Below are 17574 nucleotides of genomic sequence, written 5' to 3'. Positions count from 1 at the left end.
AGAGTGTCAGGACTGTGCGGTGGCGGAGAACTTTCGAAACTTCCGCCGATACTCTTATTCTTGCCAGAACTTCGGCGTACTATCGTTAATGTGCCTTCTGAAACACGAGAAACACGAGCATATTAAACAGGTACCAGGTATAACCCGGAAACTAGAAAATTTTTAACTCGAAACGCTTCGTTATCGTTGCCAGAAAATGACTTTACTTTTTCGATTTAATATGATACGGAGTTCTTGCAATAGGATTATAACTTTGTTAAAATTCTCGATCCGTGAACTTTTTAAAATTTCTGTCTCGTGCGTAGAGTTATGCGCGTATATGTATATTGCAAAATTATTTAAAAAATAGTGGGTATAATTTAAAAATTATTAATACAACTACAGTCTTTGTAGTTCGAACAGTCACATTTTATTTGCAATGACAGACCCGTTTAGTGTCTAATTAAAATTTCGTTTTTAACACAGGTGAGGTATGCGACTTTCGTATGAACGAGTGACTTATTTGGTATAATTTTAGAAATTAATCCAGCCGAATTGCAAGTGTATGTCACTAAATAATAATAGCCTAGTTACTTACTCGATAGTTGGCCATTTCTGCCAGGCGAGGAAGGATTGTGCAATCGAGAAGATGTTGTACCAGTGCAGCTCGTAGTTGCATTAACGTTCGGAGATGCACCGGGTGAGGACACTGCAATATCATCTCTCGTGACTCTTCGATCCGGCGGAGATGCAACTGCAATTCAATGAACAAGCAAATTACTATTAACGAAGTATTAATACATCACTACGGTAAATTGAATATTTACAATTTTCTTCCGTCAACGAAAGTGCGTATTCCGAAGAAAATTCTCGGGATAGCTAATCATGGTTGTAATTGATGAGAATACTTTCGCGGCGAATGATGATTAATTAGATGTAAGCATAATTCAGAGTGCTCCTTGGAGAAAGACAAAGCGTAGCAATAATCACCCTAATTGATTGATCAAACGACAGACGCGTGGTGGAAGGTGAAAGAGCTATTGATTCGTGCTTCGTGTCTGTGGATTACAAATTAGGCTTGCCGTTCAATCAATTGTGGTCGGGTTACAATGCTATCTCGTTGCATCTGATACCAGTTATTTAGTGACAAGTTCCTTACCAGAGACCATTGAAGTACGCGTGTTACGAGATTGTTTCTTTATGCAGTGCTCAAAATTTAGACGAACTCGAAGTAGAGCAAGGATATTGAAACAGAGCTCTGTATATTTTAAAACAACCATAAAACAACATTCATTATTTCTAATACTTTTGAAGGCTATAATTTTGACGTACCATTCGTGCGCTATTCGCTATCGTTGATATAAAAATTACCTCGTGTACCTAGTTTATATAATAACGCATAATTTTGATCGCAGTAACGATGAATCTGCGCTCGTTTAATGAACAGTAAGGTCTTTAACGTAATTGATTCAGAGCTCGTTACAGGATGAAGAATTGACCGCATCGTTATAATTCGATTATTTTTAGAACCAGGAAAGAAGGTGGTGGTATCGCAAAGCTGGATCTCTTTGCGTTACCTTCGCGTTACGTCGTCATCGATGAAATGAAACTCCAATGACGCTTATAGGACGGCAAACGTGTGGCTAATTAACAGTTTTACTTTCTCAGCTTCTGGCGTGGTTACGATTACTGCGCCGGATACCTAATCAACCTAAGTGTTGCTATTTCGGTGCGAGCAATCTGCAATTATCGTTGCAGTATCCACTTCGTTTCGAATTACGCAATCATCCTCGTGAGTTCATTCCATTTCGAATTAATTTTCTTTTACTCGTTTGAGATAAACCTTCGAAAGAAGCCGAAGGAAGGACGGTCTAACGTGTCGTATTATTTTTAGGTTATATTCCGCTAAACAGAAGGCAAACGAGAAGGAACTAGAAAGTTTGAAAGTTTCACAGTTGCAAAGTTCACGGTGTATATAAAATTATTTAGAATAAGCGCAGTGGGAATTTCTGAAGGGAAACTTTAAACTCAAAATATCAGTGCTCGTTATTAAAAGATGCGGTGTGTTCCGCGGAATAAATTGTGCATATTTCCTTTCCTATTTTAAACGTTCTAATGTGCAAAAAATTGGCATGAACTAACGCCGATCCGCGAATAAACGCTATAATCGATATACTTGATTCGTCGTGACTAGCATGGGTTCACCGAGGACCACGGACTTTAATACCCGAAATTCGACATAATCTTCATCGATTTAATTTTTGTACAGCCCCAGACGCGATACTCCCGTTTCAATTTGCATCTCATGCAAGTCTATAAATCGAGTCGAATAGAAACTCTTTTCAGTAGGAATACGTACCTCCGTATAGCACTTTTATGCGACCATATCCGTCTCAGATTGAAATTTCCTACATAAATCGTATCCGTTTACTAAATCAGCCTCTGCGAGAACGAATCCTTGAAATTATAAATCGAATTAACTGCTGGAGAAAAATTTCCACCCCACGGTTGCTTTCCGCAGTATAACTCGACGCGAGGCTTATCGAATTAAAAAGAAAAATTTGGGATTATACGAAGCGGATGACTATTCTTCGCCTAAATTAGAAACCAACTGAAACGATTTATCTGATTTTCGCATTACTTTATCTTGCAAGTAGCGCCGAATTTTATATTTTATATGAGAGCTGTTCTTACAGTCCCTTTCCAAGTGACCTTTAAACTTAAACTCAAACCAAAAATCGATAACCTCCAATATGATATCGTTTCGCCGTAAAAGAATTTTTCTCTAAAAGCTCGCAAAAATTGGAAATTTGATCAAACTCTTTTTCCATGTGTACTTCATACATTATCTTCTACAAAGGCTTCTATGTGATCTTGTTATTTGCAATAAAAAATCGCGTTCCCAATTTACAGCATGAAAGGACCAGGTAACTCAACGAGAAACGAGAATATTATATTGCTGAAAGAAAGGACTAATTAGCCAGAACTTAATTACACGAATACATTTACGATGTTAATAATACACAGAAATTTATCTAACCTTTCACACTTTCGCGAATTTTCATTGACTTTCAGATCGCCGATTCTCAGGTCACCGTAATAAATACATTTGAATCATTCTCACGTTCGAGACCAAGATAAACTGCTTTTGAATTCAAACGTATGTCTGAAAGGATGCGATAGTTCGTTCTCGACCTAAGCGTCCAATAAATTGCGCCAACTGGAAATCAACAAGCATGAATTGCCTGCACTGGCTCTCGAATTACGTGATTCATGGCTACCTATGCAGGATCGAAATGGTTCGATTAAATCGCGCCCCGATGAACCGTGGACCAACGTGAGTTTCTATCCACCGTAGCACGTGTAACGAAAATACAATTATTATGCAGCGTTAGTTATCACGCGCTCTCGGCTATAGTCGACACTGATAGATGCGTTCTCTCAATTTCGAGGTGCTATGGTTGACCATTAGAATAGAATAGCTAAGTAAAGCGAACGATATAGCAAATTTCGGAAATCTGCCTTTCACGAGTCGTTAAAAATGACAGAATATCATACAGTATAGCAGTATCAAAAAGCTTCCAACTTGATCGTGAAAATCACCTAAGCAAAGGAACGCACCTAATTTTGAGTATTTCATTTTTTTCTAAAATTCTAAATTATATTTATTACGAGCTAAAGGGAAACTAAGGCTAAAGTATTAATTATGAATATCTATAGCACCGATTGCTTGATTCTACGACTGACCAACTCTATGGCTGCTGCTCTTTATACCCCTTTCCTTCGTAGTATGGTCACCCTTTATTCGTTCGCACACAGTACATGCTCATAAGATGCATCCCAAAAATTGCACGTATATTCCTAGAACTCGTTCGACCTTTTCGCGTGATCTTAACCTAATCATCCTCTCGTCGTTCTCACCGATAATTTTTCAATCTATTCGTCATTCGTTCAGATAATCGTTCAAAATATTCTCACTCCCACGTGTATTTCATATTTTTCCGGAATAACATTGTCCAGTGAGCAGAGAAGAAATTTGGTGACCTCGACTTATACCGGTTGAAGCTTAATGTAAGGACCCATGCACGAGAAAGACCGCTTCCAGACATTCTGTCTGCTGGATGTTGACTCTTGAGACTGCCACTTCGCTTCCACTTTAAAACTAACCTTGCGCTCCTCTCCAGACGTTTTTTGCACATAAATGCATGAACTACTCCTCTGTGCCCACTGTCCAAACCTCTGGCCTGTGAAAGTGTAGTTTCAAACCGATGCACGCTTTCTATGTCGGACCAATGAGATTCTGCATAAAATTCAGTACTTATAGAGGTATTACAGTGCATACCCGCCATCTTTCGTTCTAATCACACTCCGCGAACGTAAAGTCAAATAAAGTCGAACACGCGAATATCGTAATTTATAATAATATTAATACCGACACCATTTTCGTGCAACGAAGAATTATTAAAATTGTGGAAAAATTCAAATTCAAATATGAGATTTTAAATATAAGCGGACATAAAAGAATTATTACAAAATTTTAAATATGGATAAGTATAAAACTTGTTAACCTCGAATATAAAATTTCAAATATAAAGGAATATAAATCTCGTTGAATCTGAATATAAAATTCCAAATAAAAGGCATACAAAATTTTGAATATACATAAAAGGTTCTCGTATGTATATTACACAATGTAATCGGGGGAGAAAGGTAAACCCGAGTTCGTCGATATTTTCACATTAAACAAGTTTAAATGAACAAAGATTGAAACGTAATGGAATATGAAATTGTCGAAATTTCGAGGCAGAATTTTAAACACGAAGAATTTTTATACGCCATGTAAGACAACGATTTTCCTCAAGCAAATAATTTCGAGTATTCCTAACTTTCCATCGGATTTTTCATGCGTACCGTATAATTGATATTAAACGCGTGTCACGTTTACAGTTTATAGCTGTCATTGTCAACGACGAAACTCGCGTGAAAGACGCGTCTCTGGAGTACGCAAACGTTGAACGAAAACGCGTGCATTATTAAATTTCCTTGCCGTGAGGAAAATTGAATTTCCAAAGATGCAACCTCGAGGGGATCTTGTTAAAAGCTGTGATTTAAAAAAATGTGCCCCGATACGCGGTAAATCTCGTTTAAAGCTGGAACATCGATCGATCGAGCGCGTAGTACCAGCTGATAAAGCGTGTATCGAAAACGATCGACTCCTTCTATTATGCTAAACAACACGCGAGGCCAGTTTTCGTTGTGTAACGTTAATTAAACCGATATTACTATTTAAACGGACAATCTAAATGAAAATGTGTTTCTTGTTATAGCGTGCATTTTATGGATGAATAAACGTCATTGTGTCGGTCCAGCACGGGATATTACACCTTTATATTTAAGCGAACAATTTTTCCACGTGTATAATTACACGAATAATTCGCGAAATTGTTGCAATTGTATTAATTAATAACGACGAGAATTCTGTCGCCAGCGTAATTAACATGTTACAAGCTATCCTTGACTACCAATACTTTGCAAGCTATTCTGTCTAGAAATGCAGCGAAAATACAGACGAAAATAATGAAAGAATATAAAATAATAAAATTTGCTTTTCTCCATCGTAAAATTCTATGACGTCTGTTAATAGTACATAAACCAGTTATATAAAATGATAAAACGAACATTCAAAGATAATGGAGGATATAGATGAATAGTTTCCATTAAATTCTCTGACAGCTTTTCCATAAAATATTTCCTACTTCCAATTTCATACCTAGTCCGACAAATTTTCGCGTTAAACGAGAGACAAGCGTTAAAATTAGTTCGTTCTTTGAACCATGAGTAAAGTGTAAAAAATATCGCGATAATAAATCGTAAGTTAAACGCGATGTACCATGGGCCGTATCCGTGGAGGAGAATTTAGCAAACATCTAGCGAATGGATCCGTCCGATAAACGCCATCCATTATTCGCTATATACATTTGAGATGCCTCGAGTGGATGAGAATGGTTTCTAAGGTGCCGGTAACGTGTCACGGGAAATACAATTTTCATTGAACACGGAGTTTTAAGAGGAATACACGCGAAACTGTATCCCCATCTGTTTGCTCCACGGTCTAATGGATCGCCATCAGTTGGATTTATGTCCCACGAGGGCGTTGAATGTCTCGTAAAACCGAAAACCTTTAAGGATCGCGACATGCGCACTGATATTTTCCCGACACACCGGATGTTTATTGCCCGGTACGGGAAGCTTTATAGAATTTTCCTGTTTCACAGGGAAATACAGTATTTCGCTCAATCGAAAATTAATTACTTCTGACGGCACGCGAACGACGTGTTTTTCGCAGTTTCAATCCCAGTACTTTATATTTCATATTTTGCACTTTGCGTTTCCCATTTCAGCTAAAATAGAACTGAGAGCTACGGGCAAATAAACAGTTGTAAGTTACATTTCAACGTTTTTCGGCAGCTTTTTCGGTCGAGCAATTGAATAACTGTCGCATATAGTCGTTCAAAAAGGTATGAAAATATCGCAGGTGAATATTTTCTTTCCGCTGTCGAGCAGTAAAGCTTCCAACTGCCTTTAAATTCGGATTAAAAGGATAAAAAGAATCTCGTTTGAAAATGAAAAATTGGATGAAAAAGTGCAAGATCGAGAGTACTTTTGCTCGACTAATAACTGCGAAACGCAAAGTCGAAAAACGTTGGAAAGTTGGGCAAATGTTGCAGTTTCGAGAACTGTCGCACAGTAAAGAAGGACGCATACGAATGGCGATTAATTTTAAAACTTGTCAGATCCAGCTACGCGTTGATTCGATAGCTTTGTATAATACTTTCATTAACGAGATTTTATGGAAAATTCGTTTTATTTATTGCAAGTACGGGCAGAAACTGACAGCGCAGTTTTCGAAATGGCGTTGTAATTGAGTTTACGGGTCTACCAATAGAACGTCGTGTATCATCCGACATTGGAAACGAATCAGGGGAGCCAACTGTACGACAGTGGCCGTCCAGTATTCGCGACCTTGCTGCTTCAACGAGATAGTTCCAGCACGACGATCTCCCATTGCGACCTGGCTTCCATCGAAACTCGTCTAATAAAAATTCTAATGAGCAACTTACGATGCGACAAAAGGCAAAGTTCAAACATGGAAATCTCGCTTTGATCGTCCATGGATTCTGCGCAAACTCGCGCCGCCATGTTTCATTATTCCCGATTATTCCGAATCAGCGAGACACATTCTTAACCTCTTAATAAAATTTGAATTTTGAAATTTTAAATTTCGACATAATTCGAATTACAAATTCATTTTCTTCTTAGATCGAATCGAATCGTTATTTTTATTATAGATTTAGGTTTCCACGGTCACTGTCCTTTCCTTTTCCAAAGTTTCACTAAAACGATCCCACGTTTCATTAAAAAGTACAGTATGCGAGCGAACACGTATGAGTTTACAGGATTAAACAGTCCCATGAGATACTCCCAGTCGGAAGTTGTAACGTTTCTCGTTTTGCGCAAGTTCGTGATTGTTTTCTTATACATATGCATACACCTGATTAATGACAGTTGCCCGACATTACAAGTAGAATTAGTTTCCTGACTGAATTATCCGCTGAAATTAAATCTCGCGAAACAACAACCTACCAAACGGCTCTTTTGGGAACCGTGTAACTGGAAAGCAGTGAAAATTATCTCGACTACTTTACACGACACCGAATATTATCGGAAATTCAATTTTTAAGCATTTTCATGGTATTTATATACTGATAAAATAGAAATTCCTCGACTTAGGAGGAAACATGTAAATACGTAATACGTGTTATACTTTTCGAATGTCCAGCTCTTATTCTCGAAGTTTACCTTGAATGGAAGTCGTGAAATATTATAGCTCACTTTGAATACGGTACGGTCGGGTAAACGAAAGCCCGAAAATTCAAACGAGCCAAAGTACATCGTCAAGATGATTGGCTTTTTATCGACTGGCTGTTCGCAGAAGCGTGACTATCAAAAGTTTCATTCTTACCCGTTACCCATCAACGCTTGCGCGACGTGCAACGAATATGAAGCGGCTGAACAACAGAACAGGGGTTCCCATGCATCGTTCCATCGAATACAGCTCGCTATTCTGCGTCGCGGGTGCAATTCGATGGCGTGTCACGAAGATAAACTATTCGTTGCAAATGCTGTTTTGTTTGAGTTAATTCGCGAATGGAAAATTGCAATAGCCCCGCGATATTTCGCTCGAATGCCTCGTGTACACGGATTGATTTATAACGCGCGCAGGAATCAGTTTGCTCCTTAATGGAAATTAATTAGAAAAATTTGGGATTCACGAGAATGTACTTCGAGTTGTAATTATATCGCGATATACGAAACGAATTCGAGAGTTTATCCTATAAGATTCTATATCTATTATTTTATCAGGCGATTCCATAAAATTTTCCATTCTACGTACGATTTCTTTTTCTTTTTTGTTTAATTGAAAGAGTCACAGAAGGATATTGCAAATGGTAAGCGAGACATGATTTTGTAATTGAGACGTATGATTACGTCGAAGTGTTTTGAAGATAAACGAGTATTCATAGATACAGAAGAAGGAAAGAGAAAGAAAAATAAATAACCGGAATAGAAGAAACGACGATGATTTAAAGGGAAGAATGCAAATTGTACGAAAGAATAATCGTGAAAGGTAGAACGATAGGTTATGTACAGAATAGATAGGTATTTCTGCATGCAGGTAATTTTCAAGTTTGATGGCGTTATAGAGGATTAATAAAACAACCGTTGGCCGTATTTTAGCACGAATATACGAACTTACGCAGTAAAAGATAATTTACAGGTGATACGTTAGGCTTTATTACCCGGTGCCCACACAGCAGTAGACAAACCATGCTCCATAGACACGTCGAATGAGCTTAACCAATTATGGCTGTCCCATGAAACTTTCAACTGACCCCATTAACATGTCATTCTTTTTTTTCTGCTTTATTCGCCTAGATGTTATTTTGGAAAATTTTAACATAAATTTGCGTGAAATAGGACGACCGATAATTGCATTTCATATGAACACATCTTAAATGGATAATACAGTGATATAGCGAGTGAAATAAATTTTGGAATAATAAAGCGGGTTATTAGTAGATTACTTAACATTATTTTTAAAGTTTGGATTTTCGAAGAAACGAATTAAATGAAAAAATTCGGAGTCAATGATCGTCGATAATCTGAATTTTTTTCAGCCTTTTAATGATTTTGAAAGGAGAAATCAACGAATGATATAAAAATCTACTTTTATACGTTAAACGGGGATATTTTTTGGACCAAGCAACTAAAGGAAACAGACATAACGCTTATTCAGAATTGAATTTACAAACTAATCCATTCTCGATATCAGGCACGTTGGAGTTGCGATCGAAATGCAAATTTGATTATTCATCAATGTGTAACGTTCGTACGATTTATACGTCTTGTTGGGGCCATAACTGTGTGAAATTGTGCACTGATAGTAGCTACGTTAGTATTGCGGCGGAAGGATTATGATTAATCCTCTGCAATAATAATCATAATCTCGCGCCGTTCTGAAGTTAAACAGCAAATGCTTTACCAAATAATATCGAGTAGTGTTTTCATCAGACTTGATATATAACGGGTAACAAAATACGAGTAACAAATAAACGAAACTTGTGCAATCGTCGATGTTATCTATGAGTCAGATAATCGGTGTGAAATTTTTAATCCTTTATATAGTGCCGTGTGACTTGAAAATCTTAAACTTACTATTGTACTATTATATCTTATAAGTACTCTATTACACCGGTACCTGACACCTAGTCACAATCTCCCGATTAAATAGATCTAAAATAAATAAATAAATATTTCACTCGGTATAGTAGAAATCTTCTTATCGGTATGCTTCAATTAAAAATTCGCATTATCTACGGAGAAGGAAATAAGAACAAGAACATAACAAAAGAAATATCAATCGCGATTATTTTTATACTACAAGCTATATAAAAGAAGAGGATTTTTAAAATCGAATCTACCCCTCCTCTACGACCCAAGAGACCAGACGCGTTATTACCTTTGAGAATTTAAATTATTCAGCGTTGCTCATCGTCCGTATTCTGATCGAATAACCAAGATTCACGTAGTAATCCCGAAGCTCGGGATTCGTCTAAAATTCCTTCGACCGGAAAGATCGAGAGCCGCACCCCGCTTATGATGGCCACTTGTATTCCAACCTCTCGAATTCCCACCGCGAATCGTTCAAGCTCGCGATCCGTTCGTCGACCAGCTATGTTCCGGAACGGGGTATCGCTGCAAATCCTCAGACGATCGTATCGACGGATATAAACTCGAGCGCTGAATCGCATGGTCTAGCACTCAAGATTGAAAACTCTTCTGTCGCTAGCCACCAACTTCGATACGAGGAACGAACATTTCCAGAATTTAAGGGACGTCATAGACGTCGACTGGATACTAAACGGTATTAACCTGAGCGTTTATGTCTCGGGAACGAGTTTGAATTTCTTAAGAGGAAGCCACTCTGGATGACAGTGGCTCGGAGTAACGTCTGAATCCGAATCAACTTAGTTCACTGGTTAGGGCGTCAAGTCTGGGCGCCTAGAAATTTGGCGTCGTGGAAAGCGCTTCGAATTTTAATAGGGTCGTGAAAATTTTACCACCGTGGAATAACAGGAATGACGACCACGAATAGTAAGATATACACTGGTCCGTCAAATTCTCTACTCTACTACTGCAAAGAGGTGTTGGATCGCTACTAGGTCACGGTGCTTGAAACTTCATGCCTCGGAGGTTATGATTCCCAAATCTAGTAGTATGAAAATCTTAGAATCCTAATCTCTGTCTCAATTCTTGGTCGAAACAAGAGGACTCGAGTTTCGGATCTGAGTCTTAGACCTAACCTTCGATACCAAGGATATCATCCATCTACCTGGGGACTTGAAACTCAGTTCCAAACGTACGTATCGAACTTACGTATCGAGCTGTTGTACTGAACGAAAGGTTATACAGTTGAATACACGGTTTCGGACTCGTGTCCAAACATCTTGATATCGCTTGAAGCTGTTATTACAAGTTCTCACTTGCTTTTGGTTCAATCGGGATTCTAAGGCTGTCGCGTAATGGACTTGGTGTTTTCATAGTCTAAGATGCACCGTGATATGTTTGACGACTTCTGAGTCATCCGAGGCAGCTTCTACTTCTCCCGAGACACTGAATTTGTGGTTCCACGACTTCGGGTTGTCCGAAGCATTGCTAGGACATTGTGGTGGTCTGTGGTGCGTCTTGCCGCTTCGGGTAGTACGAGAATGCTTCCCTTTACCGCGGACAGACCGAGTATTGTCCCGCAATCTCCGTGTCTGAGGATGGAAGATTGCGGCGATGAGGTTGAAAATTCTCCATTTTCTATCCTCGCTGTTTCGTGGATCCTTATAAATTCGCGTGAAATTTAGAGATCTTGCAAACTTTAAAAATCTATCGGTACTCTGAACTTCGCTTTCAGGAGTTCTATAATTCAATAGAAAAGATTCCGGAACTTTATAATTTCTCCAAACACGACTCTGTCGATCCAGGATCGAAAGCAATAATTCAGGAACAGGCTTTCGAGAATACGAAACTTTCCCAATCGTTCGACACTCTTTTTCTCGACTCGAAAATGTAATTGGCATAGTGTCATAAATGGTGGCATGAATCTGACAACAGCAGTCCTTTAACCATCTCGTTTGATCTTCGTTCGGTCTTCAATGTTCGATCCGTGATTGGTAAAGCAGATGGTTGTATAAAATTCGTTTAGGCATCGTTTCGAGCAACACGGGTAATAATTATCGCGATATTTTGGGTCACCCGTAACGTGTGTTCGACTCTATTAGTTTACTGTTTACGCAACTCGATTGAACAAGCTCGTGGGTAAGATAAATAAACTATGAACGTCCTGATGGATGTTCCTTTTGTCACTGACACAGAGGGTCGATGCATGTGTAGGTCAGTAACGTCAGTTATGTCTTTGTTCCTCTGTTATCATGTCGAATTGAGGTGGATAGTGGTGCTGACGTTACGCCTCGAATTACCAACTAGTTTCCACTGTGTTTAGGCGAAACTAAATTGGGTGAAAGCGTAATAATATACGATAATTCGAGACCGTAATAATGTAAACGTTTCTCGCTAAGCCATCTATTTCACAGACAGTCTAGTAGGTACGTTCGGTGAGTCACAGAAGTATTCGTAATCCTTTAGTCCACATCAAACGGTACATAGAATTTTATCTACGACGTAAGTCCCAAAATCTTCATCAATGAAAGTATGCATTAAATCGATCGAAGCCAAATGTCGAGTCAGACTGTACTCGAAAATGTTCTTATCTCTATCCGTGACTAATTTTTGCGATAAGGTTCCTCGATCTTTAGCACGTTAATTCCGTGACAATTCCGTGACGATTTAATTCTTGTTTATGTTACACCGAATTTGAATTCACTGATAACAAGTTTTGAAGCAATCTCTTGCTATGAAGGTTACTTGATACGCATTTTGTGATTACACGAGATAGGAGAGCCAGTTGGGAGGCAATGTAGTAGTAAAAACGAATAATGTGACACTGTAATGAAAGAAAGGAGAGAAAAATAGGGAAGAGAAGGAAGAGGATTAGGAATGGCTTCCGTAACAGCTTCCTCATCGGTAGAGCATCTTAGAAAGGTAAAGTCATGGATGCTGGAACACTAGAAGACAGGTCGGATGACGTATTTAGTCGAGGACTTTTGAGAGTTCCCTGTTGGTGCAAATCTCTCTGTCAGTGAGTATAGGGGACCACGTCTCTACGCAAAATGTTGCACACGGTGTGTATGCATAATGTAACTCTTGTTTGCAAATATTAGTATGAACCTGTACGGTGCTCGTTCAGACGTGTACCTGTCTACATACACACGTATTTGCATATTTATCCTTTAATTAAATATTTCTTCTACGTGCCCGAGACTTTAGTAGTCTATTAGAAGTTAGCTGGAAAACCTTTAATTGCGATATAAAACGATCGTCGCATCATGGACACTTGATTGTCACGATCTATATTTCGTTTCTGCGTATATTAAATTACATGTTTACATAGTGGAAGACTCAAACCAGTGTCCTTAAACGACTGCCTAGTAACAACTTTGTGTTTAGAACTGAGCTGCTCACGTAACCTCTAGTGGCCTCCAAGTGACCTTGACATGACCTTGGACGATCGTCGCTTGGTTTTAAATGAATCTCGAATGACTTGGAGCAACTTTCGTTTATGGGAAAAGTATTTTCAATAAATAGAACAATCGTAAACTAACAATCGTAAATCTAAGCTGGAGAAACAGTTTAAAGGACACACAGACCTTCCGTCCACTTGATGAACTTCGTTGAGAATTCCTTCATTATCATTCACGAAATGGTATCCCTTTAATAACGTTATTTATTTAAAACGTTGGAAGAAAATACACAAAGTATGTAACCGTATCGAATCGGTGATATATTCGATACGATCGATTTTATAATCGAAGGACGAAATGTTCTTCGTTTGTTCTCAAAGAATTTCATTGATGCACAAAAGAACACCGTTATAAAGTCGGCGTAAATTTTCGATTCGACGAAGAGAAATCGGTATGATTAAAAACAGGCAAGCATGAACGCCATACCTTTTTGCGTTTCAATAAAATACCCATTGCAATCGAAACGGTGGAATTAGCGTAACTGATACAAAAGATATCCAAGGGCTAGACAGGTAATTAAATTTGCAATTAAACATCGTATTCGCTTCTTCGCTCGCTATCGATTTTAGGCTGAAGATAGAAGCGAAATTTATTTATTAAGATACGACTTTTGCAGCTACGCGACAACAGTTCAAAACCACTCTCTTCGTTTATATAATTCTAGTATAGTATTTTAGGAATTTAAAACTCTCTTTCATAATAACTATCTTTGCGATGCTATCTTAAACTACCATCAAAAACTTGTAAACAGAATATTATCAAATCGAGTACGTTTAATAGATTCGTTGCAAAGAAACGTAGATTTCCTTTGTACAAGATAAACCGTTTACAAGATGAATCTCCTTTTACTGCTTCATTCCTTCTTCGTTTCCTCGGTAAAACAAAGTTTCAGGGAAACAAAGATCCAGAAGAGAAACGCACACGTATAAAATCGTCAATCTGAATGAATTAAAATATCAATTATCTCGGACAAGTTTCGAAATAAGTTCATCCACTAGTCACAGGATTTTTCGATTTTCTGCAATTTATATATCGATTCGGTACACGTTATTAACACAGTAAACAATGACGATATTGCAGAATTTCGAACCGCCTCGATAGGAACAGCGTATTTACGTGCGTGTATCCCATTTGCTCGTGCATTCTATAAATTGATGCGTTCTACTGTCTCGCGAATCTGTAGATAATCTAATTTATTCCTGCGATCCCTCGACGAACAGCAATGGACGTTAATTGATCGATTTCGCCATTTTGACGCGACAGCGTGGTGACCATTTCTGCATATGCGATAAATATAAATAAATAAACACAAAGGTTTCGGTAGTTTCGTTTAAAGATCTGTCAAAAGTACGGTACAATTTAATCTCCTGTATAATTGGACTCGGTTATTAAACGCTAATTCGAATTTGCCAGCATATCGGTTATTTAATCATTTTATAACTATCGGGCATTTAAATCCACGAAGTCTCATGGACGAGGGTACATGTGATTCACTTATCCGCATAATTTACGTATTTCGCTCGGTTATCCAGACAGGAATCGGTAACGCAAAGGGTGTTAGACTATGCCACAAATTAATTCCGTTCAATTTCGAACCAGTCGGATAAGCCACGGAGTTAAATCCGTCTGTCATTGCGGAGGTTCGATTTCGAGGACAGAGGAAATATAGAAGAAGAATTTTTCCGTTCATTCGATGGGATATTCCCGTCGACGAGAAAATATCTTTCCAACCTTTCTTTCGCTTCCTTCCATGCTGTAAAAATTCATTTTGTTAGATAACTGCGCGAATTTACATTGTAGAACAGAATCTTTGTGCTCGAAGGTACACACTCGAAGATACATACTTGGCGTACTTTAATTTTTCTATACACGCTGGATGTTACGAGTTTATTAAATTCAACATTGCGAGGAAACACAATATTCCTGTAACTTAAGAGCTACATTTTCTCAAATTAGCATGCGCTCTCATCGTACAAAGCGGCGACTCGAATACCTTTTATCTACGAGACAAGAAGGTGGTTTCCTGGAAGATGACTCTGTTGCAAACGAGATTCCACGAAGGAGTATTATACGAATATTCGCGAAACATTTTTCATACATAATGCGCAGATGAAAGAAACTCCCCGGAACTGTTTGCAGGCAGAGACGTAATCTCGATGAATGAATCGAAAAAGTGATCTAACGTGTACACACGTGCACGCGAGGTTTGAACCCGTCGATTGTATCAGAGGCAGGCTTGAAGAGTGTTTTGATCAAATTTAACACGGACGATCAATCGACCGATACGTGGATACCGATCATTGGAACTCTAGACAGCTGCGTATTACATAAGGCTGTTATAAAAGAGAAGGCGTCGGTTGACTGGGTCGTAGTCGATATTACCACGTTGACGAAATAATCCGAGAGAACTTGATCGTAGCGAGATAATTACGGTATAGCACGAGGCAACGTAACGCGACGTTAGTCTTTGTGCGGTTACTGGAGATCCGGGGAAACAGTCGGAGCCGTAATTCGCCAGGTCTGACTTGACTCGTGAATCGTGGCCTGGGGGTCGGTTCGTGAGTTTAAAATTCGACGAGGTGGTCGCGTAAACAACGGGAACAGAGAGTATCGAACGGCGAATATCGAGCTACGTGGTTACGACGTTGTGCACTGGGTGCTCCAAGCCCCAAGTCACGCGACTAATTAGCCGACTAATTTCATATTCACTGGTGCATTCTATGTATTCAGTGGACATGAGGGCGGTAATAGTGTTTTGCTTAATGTCGTTGTCCCTGGTCGCTGCATTCGAATGGCCCAGTAAAAGGTTGACCGACAAAATCGTGGACTTCTCGCTCTACCAGATCTACCCTAGGAGCTTCAAGGACAGCGATGGAGATGGCATTGGTGATCTCAAAGGTTTGTTCCTCTTTTTAATAATTTTTAACTAGAAACAACTAGACGTGCATTATCCCCCAAAATGGTATTTTGCTTCGAGTATATCTACAATTTATAAATTTATCTTTATAAATTTCATCGAACTCGTCGAAATTAATTCAAAGTATTCGATTGCTCCTTATTAATTCGGAGTCTTATTGCAAAATTATTTTTCACAATAAATTTTCAAACAGCGATAATCTCTGTGAAATACGAATTTCCACTGTAATCAAACTAACGACGAATTTAAATTTCGTACCGATTTATACTAACTTTCAACCAACATCGATTTCAACCCTTGCCTGTTTCTCCACACTACATCATCTTGTCGCGATATTGGTTATTTGTTTTACTGCTCGATAAAAGCGACTACGATTAATCCAAGGTGTTTTCAACGGGTATGCATAAGCATAAGTTTCGCATCCTTTGGTCAGAAAGGCTACCCCCCACCGCACGAGTAATTAGTCTCGAAACGTTCTTGAAACGATGGAACCGTGTTGGGTCACGGTTCGTAAACGGGATCATAATTGCTTCTCCTTCTCGCATCTTTTTCTATCTGCTCTCGTGATTACGCAAGAACGACGACACGGACGAACAAGGCGCGGATGTAATTAACAGGGAGACCTAAGCATGGCGGCGCTAATCGAGAAAAAGCAGAGCAAAGCGAGGGACAACCGGCCGCGACACGACGGAAGAAGTTAATGTCGCTTAAACGTGAAAATAAATTTTAACGAAACGCTCGTTGCGTTTGCCTCTTCCGGCCGCTTTGACTCGGCTTTAAAGCGACGTGTTCCGGAAAAGACTTTTCCGCCGGTGCTCCAGTCATTACGAAACAAGATTTACAACCCTGTGATTCGATACGGATGGCGACGTCATTGGAAAATAATTCGAAGGCCACGTATTATATACACCATACGTGGAATTTAACGAATAATTTCTCCCCCTTTTCCATTTCTTTTTCTAATATTTTTGCATATTATCGCTGAATAAAGATTCGTCGTTTAAGTTTCCATTACCGATCCTCTGCCAGGAATTGTATATATTTTGAGTGAAAATGAGCGAAAAATAGAGGGTTCAGATACAATTTGCCATTTTGTTCAGTGGATAATTATTACTCGAATTGGACGAAATCTTTTTCTGTTAAAAATGGCGTATTTCATTTTCAACCGTTCTTTGATCGCAGGTATCACGAGCAAGTTGGATCATTTGGTCGAGTCGAACATCGACGCATTATGGTTATCCCCGATTTACCCAAGCCCCATGGTCGATTTCGGCTACGATATTTCCAACTTCGTCGATATTGACCCCGTATTCGGCACCTTGTCGGACTTGGAGAGCTTGCTGAAGACGGCACACAAGAAGGGACTGAAGGTTTTCCTGGACTTCGTTCCGAATCATTCATCGGATCAGCACGAATGGTTCCGGAAGA

The 17574-nt window shown here is 38.9% G+C and overlaps 2 protein-coding genes across 3 annotated transcripts in view; one reads left to right on the top strand and one right to left on the bottom strand.

The window, feature by feature from the left end:
• Nucleotides 1-17574, bottom strand: part of LOC108553373 (calcium/calmodulin-dependent 3',5'-cyclic nucleotide phosphodiesterase 1A) — a 91571-nt gene that overhangs the window by 16981 nt on the left and 57016 nt on the right. The window contains exons 2-3 of the mRNA XM_017908241.1: nt 578-733; nt 5-97 (exon numbers count right to left, since the gene is read on the bottom strand). Coding sequence (XP_017763730.1) covers nt 5-97; nt 578-733 — 249 coding nt within the window. The remainder of the gene's footprint in view (nt 1-4; nt 98-577; nt 734-17574) is intronic.
• Nucleotides 1-17574, top strand: part of Hbg3 (alpha-glucosidase) — a 34137-nt gene that overhangs the window by 4220 nt on the left and 12343 nt on the right. The window contains exons 2-3 of one of the 2 annotated variants that reach the window (XM_017908243.1): nt 15960-16127; nt 17329-17568. In XM_017908243.1, coding sequence (XP_017763732.1) covers nt 15965-16127; nt 17329-17568 — 403 coding nt within the window. In that variant the 5' untranslated portion in view covers nt 15960-15964. Of the gene's footprint in view, nt 1-15615; nt 16128-17328; nt 17569-17574 lie in introns of those variants that run through there. The other variant, XM_017908242.1, reaches the window with a different exon arrangement.

This window comes from Eufriesea mexicana, unplaced genomic scaffold (assembly GCF_001483705.2).
Source record: "Eufriesea mexicana isolate 0111107269 unplaced genomic scaffold, ASM148370v2 scaffold10327, whole genome shotgun sequence".
In the NCBI taxonomy this organism is placed as follows: Eukaryota; Metazoa; Arthropoda; class Insecta; order Hymenoptera; family Apidae; genus Eufriesea; species Eufriesea mexicana.
This window is presented reverse-complemented; position numbering and strand designations above follow the sequence as displayed.